Source organism: Drosophila navojoa, chromosome 5, assembly GCF_054131105.1.
Source record: "Drosophila navojoa isolate 15081-1374.11 chromosome 5, UAZ_NAV_1.0, whole genome shotgun sequence".
NCBI classification, from domain to species: Eukaryota; Metazoa; Arthropoda; class Insecta; order Diptera; family Drosophilidae; genus Drosophila; species Drosophila navojoa.
In genome coordinates, this window is record NC_142893.1 from 11601799 (window position 1) to 11623185 (window position 21387).

The 21387-nt window shown below is 38.7% G+C and overlaps 1 protein-coding gene across 8 annotated transcripts; it reads left to right on the forward strand.

Annotated features, from left to right (window-relative positions):
• Positions 1–11: 11 nt before the first annotated feature.
• Amph (amphiphysin) lies at positions 12–21289 on the forward strand. Of its 8 annotated transcripts, none has more exons than XM_089262560.1 (10): positions 12–495; positions 16773–16908; positions 16976–17271; positions 17343–17513; positions 17575–17656; positions 17738–17863; positions 18931–19410; positions 19459–19575; positions 20769–20911; positions 21051–21289. In XM_089262560.1, exons 1-10 carry the CDS (start codon positions 427–429, stop codon positions 21150–21152), a joined length of 1722 nt encoding a protein of 573 aa, XP_089118686.1. In that variant the 5' UTR covers positions 12–426; the 3' UTR covers positions 21153–21289. The 8 variants fall into 8 exon arrangements, with proteins under 8 accessions (XP_089118686.1, XP_089118685.1, XP_089118687.1 ...); XM_089262559.1 differs by having other exon boundaries at positions 14–495; positions 18871–19410; XM_089262561.1 differs by having other exon boundaries at positions 15–495; positions 18871–19410; positions 19546–19575.
• The last annotated feature ends 98 nt before the right edge of the window (positions 21290–21387 follow it).

The following is a 21387-nucleotide window of genomic DNA, read 5'->3' on the forward strand; positions in this document are numbered from 1 at the left end:
ATAAATTATAAATAAATAAATGAGTCCCGTTCCGTCTGCAGCAGCGTCAAGTTCGAAGACACACCTGAAGTCGCAGCCGCGCGCTTACGTGCCATTATTTCGTGACTTTCGAGTGCTACTAACGCGGCCAAATCGCATCAAAATAGCAACGTTCAATAAATACAAATTGTGGCCCGTTGTCGTGTGTTAAATGTGCATTTAAAATTTCCCCGAAAGCGGATAACTGAAAAACGAAGAGTTCTTCTGTTCCTCACACAGTGTATATTGTGCCAAATCAGAAATTTTTGAATATTTCTGAACACCAGCAGTGCATATACGAATATCATATATACACACTCACACTCACTGAAACACACACACTCACAATCTGTGCTGCTTCTTCGGTTGAATCTATTTGTTATTGTTGTTACCGTTGCTGCTGATTGAATGTCCGAAAATAAAGGCATCATGCTTGCTAAATCTATGCAAAAACACGCTGGACGTGCCAAGGAGAAGGTAAGTTAAGAGTGCCATAAATACGTATGCTGGAATATGTGTTCGTATGGGTGCAGTAATTGGGCCAAGCAATCGGTGACATTTTCTAGGGCGTGTATTGCACCGCCCGCCGCCCCCCGCAACGCCCATCTGTAAAACGTTGTTTGGGGGCCGTGTCCCTGTCCTATTTCCAATGGAGCAGCCGACTGTGTACAATTAGAAGCTCTATAAATTTCATTGATTCCAGCTAACATAACACACCACACACACATACAAATAGTTGGGCAAAAGAAAGTACAAACAACTTCACATCTACCAGCTTTATGAGTGTTGTAAAAGCTGTCACAGAAGATGCTCCAACGCCACCTGTCGCTAGGGCGCTGCAATAGGAAGCATTTCTCTGCTGTTGTTGATTTCTGTTTCTTTTGGGCGATCAAGTTTCTGGGTACATTGATTTTCATCGCTCAATGTCCGTCGTCTTCGTCTCTCTGACTCTTGTTTTATGCTTCTCTTGTTTCATCTATGCCGCCGCTGCGTGCACAAGTGAAAGTTTGGCGCTCAAGCATTGGTCCAGGAGCGGCTGCTCAGCTTTAATGTGAATGTCAATACACACACACACACACATACACGCGCACTTACACTTACGCCTATGCATGTGAGAGAGTGTAAAAGAGCTGCATTTTGACCCACTCGCTGCTGGCACGTCGCGATGTCTTGTAAACAAGTTTTCGGCCACTGCTAAAGCAGCATTCCACAGCGGCTAGAAAATGCTGTAATCTAAGCTCTGAATGATGATGCTCTTTCTTTCTTTCGCTCGCCTTAATAGTTTCGCTGTATTGATTTGCTGCCATCTCGCTTACACTCTTCCAATATGTCTCTTTGACTCTGTGTGCAGGTGTGCATGTGTGTGTGTGTGTGTGTCTTGGCATTTACTGTTGAATTTCTAAAAGTTCGTTGGTATTTTCTATGCTGTCTGCTCTTTGGGATGAGGATGAGCAGCGCGAAGCGCTCGTGTTGGTCATTAAACTTGAACGAAATTCTTAGGGGCCTTTTCTAAATGTCGTATTGCAAGTTTTGAGTGTATTTTTAAACCTAAGCAGCAGAGCATTCTATTTACAATTTCTAACTATTTCCTGGAATGCAATTCGATCAGATTAAACATTCGTATTAACTACAGCACAGTAATAACATGGGAGCATGAGCTTATTAATATATTAATATTTATAGATCATTTTTAATTTTTATAAAAGATATAATATTATAAATACATATTTACATATTTTTAAAATACTTCTAAATTTATATACTAACTCTTTAAAGCTCTATAGAAGTCTTTACATACATCCGTATTAATATTTATTTTGCATTGCTCTAAAAGGCTTAAATTAAAAGAAATAGAATAGTATTTATATGCATATTATATTCTTAGTAGATCTTTAAATTTGTTCATTAGCAAATTAGAACATTCCATGTTTACACATTGCTTAGCTCATGCGAATTAGTTCTGGATCCGGATCCGATTCGCTCTAATTGGCAACCATTCAGAGTATTAAAAATTTGTTTGTAGAAGCACGAATTCGTCTTTACACCATATCTGAAAAATTTCTAAATGTTCTAATTTCTTTTCGAAATTTGTGTAGAGAGTAGAAAGAAGCAGAATTTGGATATTTCATAATTTGCGTAGAGTTTATTTTTAAAATTATAGACTAGTTTGTACCGAGCACGTTTCGGTGCGCCGCGCTGTGCTGCCCGGCGCTTTGTATTCGCGCATTGTGTGCTCATTTCAATAAATGTACAATATGTAATATATGAGAGATGCAGAGATAGTGAGATGGTCAAAGACACACAGAGCGAGACAGAGAGAGAGATAGAGAGAGTATGGGTGAGAGGCGGAACAAGCTGCTTTGAGCGCGCGCGTTCGTAGCAAAGAAGACATACAGCATTTGGTTTAGAGAAAACTTGTCAAATCGAAACACACATTCGTGGCATAACTACAAGAAACACAGACGCTCGCCTAGATACATTTTCGTTTTGGGTGCGTGACTGGCCCAACAACGTGAAAATGTCGCCTGGCAGTCAATCTTTAAATAGATGCCTCTTCACTCTTCCATTTGTCTATATGCTAGATACAAATGTATCTTTTGTTTTATAACTCGCCGCCTTCGACTTTTCTATTTTTTTTTATTTATTTATTTTTTTTATAGATATCTTAAGTTTTCTTTTTCGCAAAAGCGACAAGCAACACTTTTCTATCGCATAAGTAATTTTATTTTAATTTATTTCGTATGTGTGGGTCTTGTTTTTTTGCGAAATTTCGCCCGCGCTGCTGTCTCGCATATTTGTTGCTATTTTTAAGCGCGTCCCGCAACAGCTGCCAAAATTTGCTTTTCTCTTTGTTGCCGTTGACTATCAACTATTTCCCACACCCAACTTCTCCGTCTCCTTTTCTCTCCCGCTCCGTGCCTCCATCTCTGCTGAACTGCAGCAGCGATTGACATTTTATTGGCAGCTCAATTTTTAGAAACTCACAAACTTGCCTGTTGCATATTGAACTTCGTGTATGTCGTCGCCGCTTGCTTACGTCTTCTTCCTCTTCTTCCTCGTCGATCTTTAAATGTCAATTGTTTCTATTTGAGACAAGATTGCGTAAAAAGTCAATTATTTGCAGTAGTCAAAGCGATAAGCGAAATCAAATTGATTTTATACAGATTAAATGAGATAAGCACTGTTCATTAAGCATTTCTTTGTTTCCCTGCCTTTTATTCCGCATGCGTATGACTAATGAATCCATTAGAGGGGAATAGTCGTTGGTTTCTTTATCTTTTATTGCTTTAAGTTGATTGTTAGATTCGCAATCGGACCGTTGACTATATATCATTGCAAATCTATTAAAACACAATTTCAGCAGGTGCAGTTGCCATCTGCCAGCACACTCATTCCATATATCATATTAGCTAATAACTTCTGCTAGTCTAGACAGACGCTCGTTTAAATACTTATATTACCGTTTACAGGGAAACCTTGAAACAATATACATGTATTTGAATTTACAATAAAACAAAATGTAACCAAGTCAAATTCCTTAGTAAATAAATATTTGTATAAATATTTCGTCGATTTCAATTACATGTTTGTAGCTTGCCTCAACTCAATGCATAAGGGCATATTCAATTCTTTTGGTGTTCCGTTGCAGAGTTCTGTTTTCCCAGGCGTAAACATAAACTACTGTTGTTACGGTAATCCAAAACCTAAAGCCAACGCAATACCCGAAATCAAGTCGAATTCGTATCAGCTTAGAATAAACAAGTCGTTGAGTAAATACTCGGAATTGATTGGATCGAGAATAAGTGAAGCGCCAGCAGTTTGAGTTTCAGACTTGATGAATATATTGCTGTCTGACTATTACGGCCATATCGATGAGCAGGTGCAGTGTATACGCCCCCCCGGGCGACTCAAGCAAATGGGGGGTGTATACTCCAGCGGCAGATCGCTTATTAAGTGATTCAATCGAGCGCGCAGACAAGCGATTACAGCTGCTCGAGCGAAGTGGCTACAAGGCACTGTCACAATCACACTCATGCTCACACACACACTCACACACATATAGATACAGCATTGAATACGGATACAATTCATGCTGACGTGCACTGATAATGCTCTGTTGCGTGTCTCTGTGTGTGTGTGCGTGTGTGTGTGCTATAAGCCATTTGATTATGGGGTATATGTATATAGAGAGGCGAGCTTATTAAAAAATTCAATTATAGAAATTGCCAACAATAATCAACGCAAAGTGACGACTGCGCAATGTGGGAAATGTTTTTTTTTTTTTTTTCATTTTCTTTAGAGTTGTTGTTGTTGTTGCTTTCTTTTCTTCTGCTGTGCTTTAGTGTTTTCTTTGATTGAATATGTCTCGTCACTTGGCTGATTGCATAACAATTGAATTACGTTTAGACATTTATCGGCACTTCACTTGATTCATTTCATGCAATTGTCCAGCAGCCACTACAGCGGACGTTTCAATAACTCAACAGCTGCCAGTCTCTCTCTCTCTCTCTCTCTCTGCCAGCGGCCCCACTCCATCTGCTCCAGCTCGGTCCTCCCCCACACACACAATGGCCGGCCAGACAAATTGAATTCCCTTGCTAGATAGATGTTCTTTGAGAAGTCAAGTGTCGGCGCATGAACTCTATGCCTATTTTCATACAGCTCATAAGTGCTTTGCATCAACACCTTTGGCGTCCGCTATAAACCACACAAGTTTATATCATTCATTCAGAAGAAAAAACAAAATATGTATATCCCCATACAAAAAACAAAAACAAAAACAAAAACAATAAGACAAATAATAATCATTTCAAGTGAGCAGCCACATTTGAAGTGCTTGGCAAGGTCAATTAGTATTCGCATTGCTCACGGGTCGAATACGTAATTTTTGTGTTGTTAACTTTTTATTAGCTGCGGCCTCACAAACACACACACACACACACACACCAGCAGCTATGATATACATATATATATATATCAGACATAGAACTTAGCACAATGTACCCGTTCGTGTACTGCAATTAATACGATCGTGTGATTGAATCGATCGACGTTGGCTCTATCCAAGCGTCAAATTGTGTTGCCATTAGCCTTAGCCTTGCCCAGTCTCAACAGGTTTTCTGTGCAACATGTATTTTTGGCAACATTTTGAAACATTCCATGCTATATTATAGACTTTGGCATGTTTGGAATCTTCCCAAAGTAGATATTGCAATATGCCAAAGTTAAAGAGCTGGCGCCCAATTGTTTATTGGATAGAAATCTATAAATGATATTTATGACAAATTGCATAAATTACGAATATTTATCTGTAGTACAAACTTTTGTTTTGGCTTATAAATGGTTTATATAATTAATGATATGCATTAAATAAACTTGTATAGAAAGCATATAAATATATAATGAAATTTGTTGGCTAAATATTAAAAATAAATTCGGCAATCTTTCAAAACTCAAGATGATGTGCTTGAATGAATATAGAAATTATTTATCCAATTGATATTTTCCATTCGAATAATTTTAGTTCTTTACAGATACAAAGAATATTTAATTCATTCAGTGTTTGCTGATATAATCGACCTATCCCCGAGATTCATTCATATGTGCTGCTCGGCACAGAAAACTACATCTAGTCAATAGACATAAACTAGTTAGCACAGAATATAAACAGATGGTCAGCAATATATAGCGACAGCGTCGTCTCCGATGCACAATATAAAACTCATTCTACTTTTATAGACTATAGGATTTAGCAACGTGCCCGGGTAGTTCATTTTGTAGAATACGTTTATGGAGGTAATTTCAAAAGATTAGCAAGCTGGCTGAAGCTAAATCTAAAGCTATCCATAAATCTGTTTGTGCTTGCAGTAAATAGGGTTTTTTTCTTTCTGTGTTGTGCTCATTTAGTTTAGGTTCTCTCGCAATTGCATCTGCCTGTGAAACTCTATGCCTAGTTAAATTAAAATGGAAATTAAAATTCTGTGCTGCATTTTCGCTGGCTTTTGTGTGCGGAAATGTGAAAATGGAGAAAACTCTGCCCTAGAACAAAAAGCGTCACTCGGCCCACAATGTGAGGGGGAATCACGCGATTCGCTCGGATGTTGTGCTAGTTTTTACAGTTGAATGTCATAGAGTATAATGCATCTGGGAGATGAATAGATGTACACAGATACAGATACAGATACAGATAGACCAACTGCGCACGCTGGATGCGCGCTGCCAGTCTGGGACTGGCCTGGGAATTATTTGTATGCCCTTTGTTTTAAGCACCCTGTAAACATGATTATAAATATATGTATGTGTATATATGTATTTATAGTATTTTTTGCGCGAAAGTGCTGCCAGTTGGCAGTTGCCAGTTATTGTCAGCGACCAAATAAAAATTCACAATAGCCGCGGCAAAAATATGAAAACCGGTTTCAAGCGACGAACTGCGTTTCAGCTTATGCAATCAACGTTTCTAAATATAAAATGCAAATATCATGGGCAGAGCCCCTGCCCCCATCGCTCGACTTAATTGAGTCATTAAATGCTGCCAATCAAGTGCCAACTTTCTTTGGCTTTCGCCAAATTCACATCCTTAGCAAACTTTGTGCCCCATGAAATTCTTGCAGCAATATTACGTATACGCGGCGTTTGCCCAATTTCGCTTAATTGCAACGTGCTCAATTTTCGCTCTCTGCCATTTGGTTGCGCTCGAATGCATCGCAAGAGGAATTGAGTAAACTAGAAAAAAAAAATGGAAATAGAAAAAAATTAGCATAGTTCACAAATCGCGGCTTAACGAGATCCGCACCTGGCATCCATTCGAGTGGCTCTGATGTGGCACTGCAGTGTGGGTGGCGTGGCTTGGCTGGCAGGGGCAACCTTCGTGTTGGCTGCGTTGCACAACCGCCTGGCTGCGACAGCAATCAGGGACAATTGTTGGAGTGCAATCATAATGCACTAAATTCGAACCACGGGCCACTGTCAGCTGCTGCTGCTGCTGCTTGCTGAAGGTTGCCGTCGTTTTCAATTTGCACAGCGCTGAATTGCGTTGCCTTATGCAACCGCCGTGGGGGGCGGTGGAGAGAACAGGGGCGAACGGAAACGTAGACGCTGGCGGGCAGGCATCGTTAATTTCAATGAGATTTACTTGACATTCGCATACACTTGCGGTTAGTTAGATAATAGCTGTGTAATAATGTACTTAAAATAATCGACTCTGTCAAGATTTGGCAGGCCGAGTTTAGTTCTTGGCGATCAACGGGCTTTAATGTAATGATTACCTGATGATGATTATACATAAAAAAATAGAGAGAAGTATTACCAAATTTTCATTTGTATCTCAGAGATACATATATTTGCATTAGATTATTCTAGTTGTGAATTAATACTTTAAATAACTCTGCATCTTATTTGTATTTAACTTGTTCAATGTCAGCATTAAATTTTATTTAAATTTTGTTTAATGCGGCTTTTTGGCATTTTGATCGCATTTGAGGCAAAAGCAAATGCAAAAGATACAAATGGCTGCACTCGAAGTCGTATATGGTTAACGACAATTGCAAATGCATTTGGCTAATGCAATTCCAGATACGCAACTTGTAAATGCAATTTCAAATTTCAAATTTACAATTCAATGTAAATAAATTGGAATTGGCCAATTGGCCAGAGCCACAACGGCTGTTTTGCAGTTGACTGGGCCCAAAAGTGCAACGGCTCGGTGTAGTGAATGTATGTATATGTGTATGTGCTGATGTGTGTGTTTACATTCCTACACACACACACACACACACTTGACGGCATCATCAGGTGTTCGCCTTTGGTTCGCATCGATCGAGTGGAAAATGCCAATGTTGTTTACCTCAAATACATTTTCTTCAACAGCTAAGCTGAGCTAATAATTAAGAGCAGTTCACTGACTTTATCTTTGCAGACCTATACATATATCTAAATATCTTATATAAAGAAAGGTAAAGGCGTGGCAATAAGTTTGTCAATCGGTAGCGATGCGTGAGAAACGTCAACTTGTCTGTTAAAGCGCAGCTCTGGCAGCGAAATTTCCTGACACGACATCAAAACCAAGCGCAGCTTAAGCATATATCCACACACACACACACACACACACACACACACACACACACACACACACACACACACACACACACACACACACAGATAGTCACTATAATTAAGCTAGCGTCTCTGATTATTTATTAGCCAGACACGAAATCTTTTTGGCACACTTTTTCCACTGCTTGCCGCTCATCTTTTATGAAAAGCAAATTCTTGAGCTGCTTTAGTCAGGGGCACGCGAAAAGCCAGTAAAAAGCGTAGCGTATTCGCTTATCTTTGAGATTTGCTTTTCGGGCATTTTCTAGCTGATAAGTCGAAATTATTTTTTGTGTAATGGAATTTTGTGTGTTATCAGCAACTGAGGCGTCCAGCGAGCGAGCGAGCGAGCGAACGACTGCCATTGGCACAGCGCACGTTGCGCAATTTCCATTGTATCTGCGGGTTATTGGCATTTTCTTGTCATTCAGTTAGTACTACATAATGTATATGCTTCATTGCGCTTTGCTTGCTGACCATACCATATTTGGCTCATAAATAGTTGTGAATTCACTACGCAAGTAGTTTCTAGATTTGATTTCAGTTTTAATACTACGATTAGATGCGAGTTTATTAGTCTTGCTGTTAAATTGAATCGAATTGATAACGAAATGTTGTGTGTTGTACGGTAGTTAGTTAGGTTTATATATACATACATATATACCTATATGGCATATGTATATACCATATCCGACTCTGATAACTTGTGGCCTAGCACAAGCTTTTCACTTTTGAAGACCACAATTGGCGTTGATTGCCTTTGTGGCTTAACGAGTCACACGCTTGGGCTTAGCCTTCTAGAAGTTTATATTTTAATAATACCAATTTCAATTAGCTAAACAATTGTAATTTGCTGTAGGTAATTGGCAGGTGTGTGTGTGTAACAAATGTTATAAGATATTAGAGAAATAGAGAAGCATAACTTATAGTAGTATAACTTTGTTATGAAGATGATAACGGAAAACCTTTCCTTTCATCTATTCATATAGGTTCATATAATGTGAATATATTAGAGGATTTCAGTCAGCGCATAGAGCTAAAGTTATCCCAGAGTTTAGTTGTAGTTCACTTCGATAGCCGCCGCTGTGGAGCAATTCATTTAGATTGCTCTTGACCCGGTTTTCACAGTTGGGCAGGCAGCAAATCTACGAAAACTGTAAACCATAAAGTTCATCTGAAAAGCGAAAACTCGAAACATATAGTATTTGTACAGTTTGTTTACTCGTACGTTCGATCTTAATGGGGCGTACTTTCTGATTGCCCAACACTTTTTGTAGCTGCGTCATGCGGCGTCACGTGCCGTTAAGTACTTTGATTTTGGATTTGATATCTATGCAAATCACGTGCCCTCGCCACAGCCAAACAAAGCCGATCTCAGTGCTTGATCTAGTGTGTCTACCTGCTGCCGCTTGAGCAACAATCAGCCAGTCAGCCAGACACACAGTCAACACTCGGCGGTGTCTTCCATTTGCACAGCGCTGTTAAACGGCACGGCACAGATTCAAATTGTATCTACGAATGGCCTGAAAATGTGTCTTAAGTCGCACTAGCCAACTAGAAGTGACACTCTATTAGCTTTTTGCTTTGCTCTTGCCTCTATTTTGTGGCTCATAATGAGTAATATGCTAAGTGTGAGCTCATGATTTGACCGCATTGCCGGCCAAAGGCACAGCTGACAGAGGGAGTGAGAGAGAGTGAGAGAGAGAGAGAGAGGGAGTAAGGGAGAGCGATACATGCAAAGTACCTGGCAGATACCATATAATGCATACTTATGGGTACACATAGATATATTCAGAATTGCCTGTGATTGATTAGCATGGCTCTATCATATGCCTGGGCACGACCGCTAGCACTTATATAACGCATACGATCCATTGTCCGGTCGCCAACTCTACTCAATATACATACATATATCGTATATATATTTTGAGCTAATTTTTATATATCGCAGCCAAGCACAGCAGCGTCACATTTTTCACGTTTCAGCCAAAAATAAAAAGAAAATAAACAAAAGTTCCATACACAAGCAAAAAAAAGATATGCCATTGTATGTGTGAGAGTGTGCGAAGATTAACGATAAATTAATGTACGGTAATTATCATTTTTGGCAAATGAATCGAATATACAAATTTGTTTTTGTTTTTGTTTTTGATAACTTTTGACAATAAAAAAAGCATAATGCAATTAGGAGACAAATATGTATATGAAATTATCTGGAATACAAAAAAATCCAAAATTCTAATTAGAAGAACAGAAAAGCCAAACACTTTTTGAGCTGAAGGTCAAAATTAAAATTAATTAAAGTAAAATTTCAAATAAAAAGATTTTGATAAAATGTATATAGTTTTACATGAAACACTATAAAGTTTTTCGCCAAGTGTATGCATGTGCTTCGCTCACTCACATCTCTTTCAAGTTCTATTCGCGCACTCTTTCTCTTGTGCTCTTCGTTCATACCAAAAGCTTTAAGCGAGCGCACATACACACACACATGTACACTAATGCCTATATGTGTGTGTCTAAGTATATAGATACATGCTCTGGGCCCAGTAAATTCTTTGCAGTTGGCAAAAATATTTGCATTTTCTATTAGCCAGCTATAATGCGGGCCTATACTAGATGCAGATATCTAGCTACATACATACAAACGCGCTTGTACATGCATACATATAAATGTATGCTTCTATAAGACAGATAATAGGTATTTACATATTCTGAGCAGTAAATTGATTTACGACTGCGCTTTTAACTGCACTAATTACATTTGACAGTCTTTGCGATGAAGCCAAACAAATTCAATTCAAATCCATTCCCAGGCATTGACTGGCCGTTGCGTAGCGAAATGTTTTTCGAATAAATAGAAAACGTGTAAGGCTAATTGCGAAGAGCAATGCGGAGCGGGTTAGATAAACAAACACAACAAGCGTAACGAGTTTCAAATCAAACAACAAATCAAAAATGTGGAGAAAAGTCCAACTATAAAAATTCAATGTAAAACATAAAAAAATGGGGGTAAAAAAATTGAAAAAAAAAATTCAAATAATTATTGAATGAAATGCCTAGAAATGGTTAATAATCGCAGGCACATTTGTTGTTTAGTTTTTGTTGTTGTTGTTGTTGTTGTGGCTTTGTTTTCGCCTTTCAAATGCTCGTAGCCAGCGGATATTAACGATGTCTGAAGCTTAGACAGGTTTTCCATTATTTTTATGTCATTATAAACATTTACCCCACATATGTATGCGTGTGTGTGTGAGTGTGAATGTGTGTGTGTGGCTGTTTATTTCCGCTGGGGACAGTTTTTGTTTATTGTATTGCCGTGTGGATAGTTTCGAGCAACAGGTTCTTTTGTAGCTGAATTCTTAAAACTTACGTAACTTAATTCAACATACGGCCAAGCTCATTTCTTCCGAATGATATGCATATATGTATGTCTGCCAGATATTGCTTAGCCATTAGCAGTTACAGTTATTTGTCGCATGCTTGTCTCATTATGTTCCATTTCTATTTGGTTATTTTCGAGTTGTTGTTTTTTTCAGCTAATGCTAATAGATAAATCATGGCAGTTCGGTGCGAGAGACTCTAGCATAGATAAATATTAGTTATTTTCATTGGGCACTTCAGTCAAACTTTCTACCGAGTTTCACTTTCCACTTGCTTAAGCTTAAAGCAATAACGTCGCATCGAATGCGAAAGAAAGCCCAAACGCAGAGTCAAGAGAGCGAAAGAGAGTGAGTGCGCACCTATCCGCACCAATGGGAGAGAGCAGGACAGCCATCTGATATGTATTAAATGAAATTATGCAAATGAAGCCAAAGTTGAAAACGTCGCATAAACAAATCGAATTTGTATTCGATTGCGCAATGAACTGTTTTAATTTACATACATACCTACATGGGTCGATTAAAGCGAATGATATATGTATGTATTTACACATGTATGTATGTACAAAGTCTGCGCTTTTATGCACAGCGAAACGAATGAAATTGTGTTATTGCTGCAAATATATTTTATTTAGTTCCTCTGCTTTCCATTTGTGTTTAAATTTAAACAAGATTGATTTGATAACGGAGTAGTATTTTGGAATATAATTAAATTAGAAAATAAAAATAAATAAAGTAAAATATATAAAAATAATAATTTAATAAAAATAAAAAATAATAAAAATAATATTAAAAATAATATGTAAAAATAATAATATATAAAAATAATATATATAATAATTAAAAATATATATAAATTAAATAAATTAAAAATGTCAAAACTTATTAAAAGCTTTATCAAATAAATTAATTAAAATATATTTGATATTTTTATAATTTCGACAAATATTGAACTTAATGATTCCCTTTAAAAAAAACTTTATTCAATATATCTAATCTATTTCTAATCTAATTATAAAACGTGTATAATGGGCATTTCATTGCTAGACTTTCAGCTTGTCGTCCCATTTTCAATTAGTTTGGTTAGCAAATGAAAATAATTGTTTATGTAAACCCGACGCTGTTATTAATAACTATTACTAACACGATATATGATCTGTGCTCAGCTACTCGTAGATTATACTTTTCTGTTAGCACGTTTCTGAGCTGCTAACTCGATCTGAGATAAAGTGTAAGTCATATGACTTACTGTCTGGAGGGTGTGTGCGTATGTCTGTGCGAGTGTGTGTGTGTGTGTGTGTGTGTGGAGGGTCGTAATTGAAAACCGGTTACTGCCCACAACAACAGTTGATACTTTTTTTTAGTTTATTTAATTTGTTGTATTTGTTTTCGTTATTTTTTGCTGTCATCGTCGTTAGAGTCAATCGCTGTAGTTTATATGGAGAATGTTTTGGTTTTTACCGCTAACCGCAGGCAACAAGTTGAAAATGTGCTTTTGTGGTAATAGGTTAGCTCTTTAACTGACAAACACGCACGCACACACACAGAGAGAGAGAGACTTAGCTGTGTTACATGCATAGTTTGCATGCCATTAAACCAGGCAGCTGAGGCAGCAGCAGCAGCAGCAGCACTTGTCAGCATTGGCAACGGCCTCAACTCTAGCCGCCAGGCGGTGCCATGGGCTGGCAGCTTACAAGGCGTGGCACGCTGCTCTGACACCGATCTACTCGTGGCACATTTTCCATACCCATTTCTCTTATTCATTTGCCGCCTGCCATTCATCTCTGCTCCCGCTCCGCTCTCTCAGCGACGTCTCTCTCGCACTTTGGCCGCCGGCAACAATTTCTACAAAAACTTTTCTTCTGCTTGGCAATTGTTTTTGTTGCTGCCGTCTTGTTGCCCGTTTATGTTTAATATTCCCTTTTTATTTGCACTGCCTGCTGTTGTAGCTAGAATAGTTTCTAGTTTAGCTGACGTTGCCATTGCTAATACCCTAGACAGACAGCCTAACGGGTTGCATTAGCCAGCATTGATTTCATTCAGAAAATTCGCTTGATATTTATGTGCAATCGCTGTGAATGCCTCAGAAATTGTTTGACTCGATGGCCCAGCACAAAGTGGGCTTTGGTGGTTGTAGTTGGTAACTGGTGGTCGTTGCCCACTTTTGCTTTGGCTTCTTTCTCTTTTTGTTTTTGTTTTTTGTTTGATTGTCTTCTTGTAGCAGTTGCCAGTAGATTGCTTCAAAACTGGGCCAACGCTTGCTTATACATAGTATATCCCAGCGCACCTCGCTCCGCCCCACCCGCCTTTTACAATATGTCGGCTGAAGCACTTTACTTTTGTTTGCCAGCCCATCATGATGGGTGTCTTTGTGTGTGTGTGTGTGTGTGTGTGTGTGTCTGTCTGTTGTCTACTTTTGCTTCGATTTATATTTTATGTGTTGCACTTTTTGAAAGTTGATTCACATTTTGCAGCTACATGATACTTGTGCATCTGGCATCTGGTATCTCGTAGGCCGGCGATGTTGTCATCGTTGTTGTCTTTTATGTGACTCCTCTGTACGCCCACGCCTCATGCTCCATGCGCCACGCCCCTATCACAGCGAGCTCTGTGTCTGGCTTGAGGCCAAAAGCTTAGCCCACGGTTTTCTTGCTCTACGCACATGTTGCATGCGTGGAATTAGCCAGCCAGAAAATAAACTTTTGGTCCACATCTTGTATATATGACTATACTATATATAGGTGCTCGTACATATAGCGACAGCCAGTGCGAGAGATAGCACAAAATTTTAAAATAAATGACACACGCTAGATATATGTATATACATACATTTATATGTATATGTGTATATATATGTATCTGCATATACTCTATATTTACCGTCTATAGCTGGGACAGTTCGATGACGCAAACTTGCTGCGAGACTTTACAAATATGCTTGCCATATACATTTGGTAAGAAGGACAAGTGCCAAGTGTTCTGAGACCTGTAGAGCGGAAGTGGAAAGGCTGCGGTTATGGCCAGCACGGTGCCGCGATAGCCACACAAAGTCCAATCATCCGCCAATAACGCAATCATATCTATTCATATCTATCTGCATTGAAGTTGAGGCAGCTGAGGGACTAATTGACACTGAAATTGATAATAAATTTCGTGTGTTTGTGTATGTGTGTGTTAATTAATAAAGCTATGCCTGCCCTGGCCACACACACACACACATTCACAGTCATGGAACGCCCACACCTAATCATACGCTGCATTTGGTTAAGGTTTTCTACACGTGGGCTCAAAGCATTTATATACACAGGTTGGTTATACCATACAGGTGTGTGTGTGTGTGTGTGTGTGTGTGTAACTGCAGTCTTCGATTTACCAATTAAGGTTAACAATAACAATAACAAAATCAAAAACAGTTAAGACCCGGCTGGTTCTTTTAGCTTTTGCCGGTTTTCAGTTACGAAAATGGTCATCAAATGCGTCAACAGGTTGCTGGGAAACTGCCCACAGTAAAGCTATCGCTGTGTGTGTGTGTGTGTGTGTGTGTGTGTGTGTGCTGGTCAGTGTGTCCATAAAAGGTTTTTATGTGTGCTGAATGTGACCATAGTGATACGATGTGTGTGTGTGTGCGTTTGTGTGTGACATACACTGAACGAATAGGCAGAAGCTGCATTTACTTTACTTTTGTTGAATGAAACATGAAACAGCTGCGCTTATATGGGGCTGTGACAACAATAAAACGAATCAAGTTTATATATTTTTTCTAAATATTTGTTAATGTCATAAGTGCTTAGAAGAGCCAGGAAGAAATGTTTAGCAGTAAATATTATGCAAAATATGTAACTACTTTGATATGTACATATATGTATATGATATATATAGATAAATATTTAAATATATAAATATATATACAAATATATACAATTATTCAGAGCATATGTATTCTTCCATATTCCAAAGATGAAATAGTTCCCATTTCGTCGCGCTTTTTATAACCAACTCATTCACAATGAAAATTTTCCCTGCCTTCATTAAGTTTCAAGGGCATTCGCGTTTCGTCTTGTTTGTTATTTTAACGACTTTAACGCTTGCCTCCAATTACCTGCCTTAGCTCATTTAACATGCGTATCGCATATATGCGTTCGGGTTAATCATTCATAACGGGTCGCGTTCAGTGTGAGCACTTAAGGCAACGTTTCCTACAGAGGAAGTGCTCTACGAGTTTTGGGCGAATTTTAGCACACAGCTCTGGCACATTAGACGAATTATCTTAGTTGTTTGCTTGAGCTTATCTAACTGTTATATCTGTGTAGAATGCTGATTCGTTATCTAGTTATCTCATTTCAAATATTTGCACAGCTTGTGCTTGTTTGGCTTTGTGACGAATATGCTAATAGCAGCAGAAAGAAGCTAGCCTAAAATTTGCATTGCGTATACGCATAGTTGTGCAGCTTGCAGCTGTGACACAGTTGATTGCACACACAAACACTCTCTCACTCTCTTTCTCACTCTCTCTCTCTCTCTCTCTTTCTCTCTTTCTGTGCAGCCTCTTTTATTGTTTGTTTGTTCTGTGTGGGGTCACACATCTGAGGCGTGGGCGTTGCTGAAAACTGTTACAAGGTTGTGTCAGCAATTGACAACTTATCAACGCGCCACCCCCCGCCCTCCTCCTCTGCGCTGCTCTGCTCCGTTTACCACATTCCAGTTTTGATTTTTTTGTGTAGTGGCAAAGTGTTTAGCAATTCAAGTGCCTGCAGCCACAAATTGACCGGAGGCTGCCGTCCGAATTGCGTTCTTAACCCCAATCGGACGTGAACGTGGACGGACATGTGGCAACAGATTTAGCGCTTTGCTAAGTTTTATTCTTCTTTATTCTCTTGCTGTTGCTGTTCCTCTTTTCTATGCTATTTTTTGCGAGTTGAGACATGTAAAAAACTGAACAAAAACCTAGCCGGGCCACAGGCAATGCTTGCCAAATGATTTTTCTTATTTATAAATGCGCCATTTGCTGGCTACACAGTCTGTCTATGTATGTGTGCGTGTGTGTGCGTGTGTGTGTGTGTGTTTTGTGCTCTTAGTGTTAAATGCCAATGAAATATGTTGCCACTACAGTGGTAATTGGGCTTGGATTACGTACGTGGTCGGGCTTGAAAAGAGCAAATGCCCACACTTGAAGTCACTTTAAGCTATGACCTTGGTCTACACCCGCCCACGCCGACACATCTATGCATGCATACACTTGCTTTGTATTGGTATTTTCATTCAAATTTAATTCACTTGCAGATTCTACAAAATTTGGGCAAAGTTGATCGCACCGCAGATGAGATCTTTGATGATCATTTGAATAACTTCAATCGCCAGCAAACAAATGCCAACAAATTACAAAAGGAGTTCAATAACTATATAAGATGCATACGCGGTAAGACTTTAATCTGTCATTCAATTAACTTTTAATTCATATACTTAAAAACTAATATAATTGACAGCCGCACAAACCGCCTCAAAGTCGCTGATGGATGCCGTTTGTGAAGTCTATGAGCCACAATGGAGCGGCTACGATGCTCTGCTGGCACAAAGCGCCGCCTCGGAGAGCTTGTGGCTGGACTTTGCACACAAATTGGGTGATCAGGTGCTGATACCGCTGAACACATACACCGGACAGTTTCCCGAAATGAAGAAGAAGGTGGAGAAACGCAATCGCAAGCTCATTGACTACGATGGCCAACGTCACTCGTTCCAGAATCTGCAGGCCAATGCCAACAAGCGCAAGGATGATGTTAAGGTAGATATAGATATCTATGTGTAGGACATATACCTTTACTTCATTGTCTTCTTACCTCTGGTTTCCTACAGCTAACCAAAGGCCGTGAACAATTGGAGGAAGCACGTCGCACCTATGAAATTTTGAATACGGAACTGCACGACGAGTTGCCCGCCCTCTACGATTCGAGAATATTATTTTTGGTTACCAATTTGCAGACACTGTTCGCCACCGAGCAGGTGTTCCACAATGAAACGGCCAAGGTATCCACAGAGAGAGATAATCGTATAAATCTAACACTAATTACTTCAATATCTCTTTTAGATCTATGCGGAACTTGAGGCAATTGTTGATAAACTGGCTACAGAATCGCAGCGTGGCTCAAATACGCTGCGCAAGCAAGCAAGTAAGCATATCATGATTCAACATATGTACATATATCATTTATGCATGTCAACAATTTTGTTTTTGTTCGATTGTCGCACAGTAAATGCCATCAAGACGTCGAGTCCAGTGCAATCGCCAGTGAACAAATTGAATAATGCCAATGCCAACAATAGCAACTATCAGAATCAAATAACCACAAACGGCGGCTCCAGCCTGGCCAACAGTCGTAAGTAGTAGACGCCCTTGAGGTGCTCTGTTTGTCTCTCTCTCTCTCTCTCTCTTTCTATATTTTTGTGTACTCGATTAATTTTCAATATTAATTTTTAATTATTTATGAAGTTTTACGCATTTACGTTTTTTATTTTGTTTATTCTTTTCGCTTTTCCCCCTTTTTTGTGTTTCAATAAAAAAAAAAAACAAATGATAAATTATAAATTGCTCAAAACTGTAAAAAAAATTCCATTACATATCGCCAAAGTGTAAAATAAATTCCCAATTATTAATATATGTATAAACCCAAAAAAAGAACTCAATATAATACACAATATATAAAATATTTGTATATATTTCATATATTATTATCTATCTTATGCACCTATATTATATTTTTTATGCAAAATTTAAAGGCGTTTTTTGAAGTTTTTTTTTTAGTTTTTGGCAATTTATAACGGCAAAATTTTTATTTAGTTGTCGCCAACTAATTTGATGAACTTTCAACATTCCAATTGTTAGAGGGCTAAATTCTTGTTACTTGTATTTTGTATAAATTTTTTAAATGTAAATATTTGGCAAGAGATTTTTTATTGGTCTGGTCTAGTTAATTAGTTATTAATTGATGCACTCTAATTGAAAACAATATTTGAATATCTATATTTTATTGAATCGAATCGCAGGCCGCTAAAAACAAATGGAATGTTGTCAGTTGTTGCTTTTTCTTTTTGCAATCTGAACAACAACAACAAGATTTACCCAATGTGCCCTTAACAATGCATGTGTTGAGTTATATTTTTACTTTTTCTCTCTTCTTTTATGAATTAAACAAATGTATTGTTTTTGTTGGAATGATGCTAACCCTACCCAAAAATAAAACGAATAAATTAACAACAAACACCACACATTTAATAAATAAACAAAACACAACAAAATCAATATCAACGTATAAAAAAAATAAAAAATAAAACCACACACACACGCATCAATATATAAAATAAAAACAAAACAAACAAAAAATAGCAACATCCACAAGCTCGTCAATGCTTGAGCCACGATTTGATTCAGTTTCTTCAACGCCAGAGCCGACGCCAGAGTCGGCACAGCTTTCAGACAGCCCCGTGCAGCAGCTGGAGAGGGCAGCCGCAGGAGCAGCGGCCGCGGCAGCGGCAGCAACTAATGGCATCAGCACCACAATAACCACAACAACAAAGCTGGTGGAGAACGCTGAGCTAAGCAGCCCCAATGCGAACACAACAAAAACAACAACGACCACAACCACAACAGAGGAATCAACCAGTGAAATGGCAGCCGATGGTAAAGAGACAACGACAACAACCACAACAACAACAACAGCAGCAGCAGCAGCGACGGCCGCATCAAATGGCAACAACAATGAAGTGGCAACAGCACCACCCACAGCCACTAGCGCCAGCAGCAACTCCACCACCACTACCACTACGGCAAAAGAGCCCGGCAAGCAGCCAAAAGAGCTGCCGGATGGTCAGTCGAATGCCAATGGCAATTCGAGTTCGCTTGAGGAGCACAAGCAAAAGAAATTAGGTAAAGAAACAACAACAACAAACACAAATACAACGCACTCAGTTACAGATACAGAAACAGTTAGCGTTAGCCAAAATCAATTAGTTAATAGCCAAACTGTTAATAAGCATTCTAATAAAAATCCCTTCGACGAAGATGACGAGCGCATCTACGAAGTGCCCAAGGGTGAGTAAGCTCCCACAATCTACGAACAAAAACTTCCAAACTGGGTCTGTCTGTGCATTTACTTCTCTACACACTTGTGTCTGTCTGTCGTTTTGCTGTCTCTCGTTGGGCGCCAACCACCAAAATCCACCCACTCACTCAGCACAATTTTTGAAAGTCTCTGTATTGTCTAATTTACTATACTGAACGGATTCACTTGGTTGCCCAAAAGAGCCTGAGAGCGTCTGACAGCGGATTGTCTATTGTACTATATTGTATCTCTAAAAAGCTTCAGTTTCTGTTGATGATGTCCTGTATCTGTACTCCGTAAACTTAACCGCAAATTGTATACAACTGGGCCAAAGCATGTGCGTTTCGGGCGAATCAATAATTTATATATATATATAATATTCGATTCTCAGGCGAGTCTACATTTAGCGGTGCATTTTCATACAAGTATTTAAATAAATCTCGCATCATTCTATTACACAACTTGGATTGCAAAGTAAACAGCTGTTAAGATTTGAATTTCGGTTACAGCTCTGTAGAGTTAACATACTTGTGTGTCGCCGTCTAACCATAGATGGCGCTAGCTGGCAACTGTTTACTTTGAAATGCACATTGAGCACATTCACTACAATTATCTGTTTCACGCGACTCATCTGTCTACTATTCTACTAGATTATATGCTTGCATATATCGTTGTCACACACAGAGCAATTGGATATACAAACTGTAGAATTAAATTCTTGAAGCTGCTCTAAATTTTAAGTGGGAATTGTTGGTAATAAAATGTAAACAAATCAAAATAAAACACTGGTTGCAGGTGTCTATCAGCAAGTAGGCTCTCTAGTCTTAAGTCGTACTCACTCATTTGATCATCAAACAAACAAACAAACATCGCTTGCACGTTCGCTGCCTAAGTCTTTTGTTTTTATCGATGGAGCTAATTGCCGACGTAATAATACCTAAAAGCTACCTATTAAACCCGACTAACCCATATAGGCTGCGAGTTGTGTTTTTTTTTCTTATTACATACATTAACAGCAAGCTCTGTTCTTGCCTATGCGTTTTGTGCACTAAAAACAGAGTTAATGCATATCTATATCTATATCTATACATAAGAATAATGTAATTGTACAGCAATCGATGCTACTTAATGACAAATCTTTCCTGAATTGAGAGTATAAATCGAACTTGGACTTTATTCACAGATGCCAATACCGCCGATTTGCCACCTGGTGTGCTATATCGCGTTAAGGCGACCTATGGCTACGTTAAAGAGGATGTCGACGAGCTGAGCTTTGAGATTGGTGACATCATACGCGTCATCGAGTACGATGATCCCGAGGATCAGGTAAAACTCTTTTCGTTACCACACACTGAAATTGCTGTTAAGACTTAAGAGAATCCCTGTTTGTGAGTTAAAGCATGCGCTAGTTGCCCCTCCGAGTGTTGTGATTGAGAATTTCATTACTTGTTTTTATTGAATGCAGTTTTTTATTACCAATTTACAGGAGGAGGGCTGGCTAATGGGTCAAAAGGAAGGCACAAACGAGAAGGGCCTGTTTCCGGCCAACTTTACGCGTCCCATTTGAAAAGCTGACGCAGCGACGATGACGGGATAAATTCAAAACAACTACAGCAACAAGAACCAGAACAACACCAACAAGAACACCAACTTCAGCCCCCTATTTTTGTTATACAACTTATATATACAAAAACAAAAAGAAAACACTTTTTACATACATATTATACAAATTTTTAAGAACGAACTTAAATACTTTCGGCCAAATTTTAACACAGCGCTGCGTCGCCTTATACATAATTATA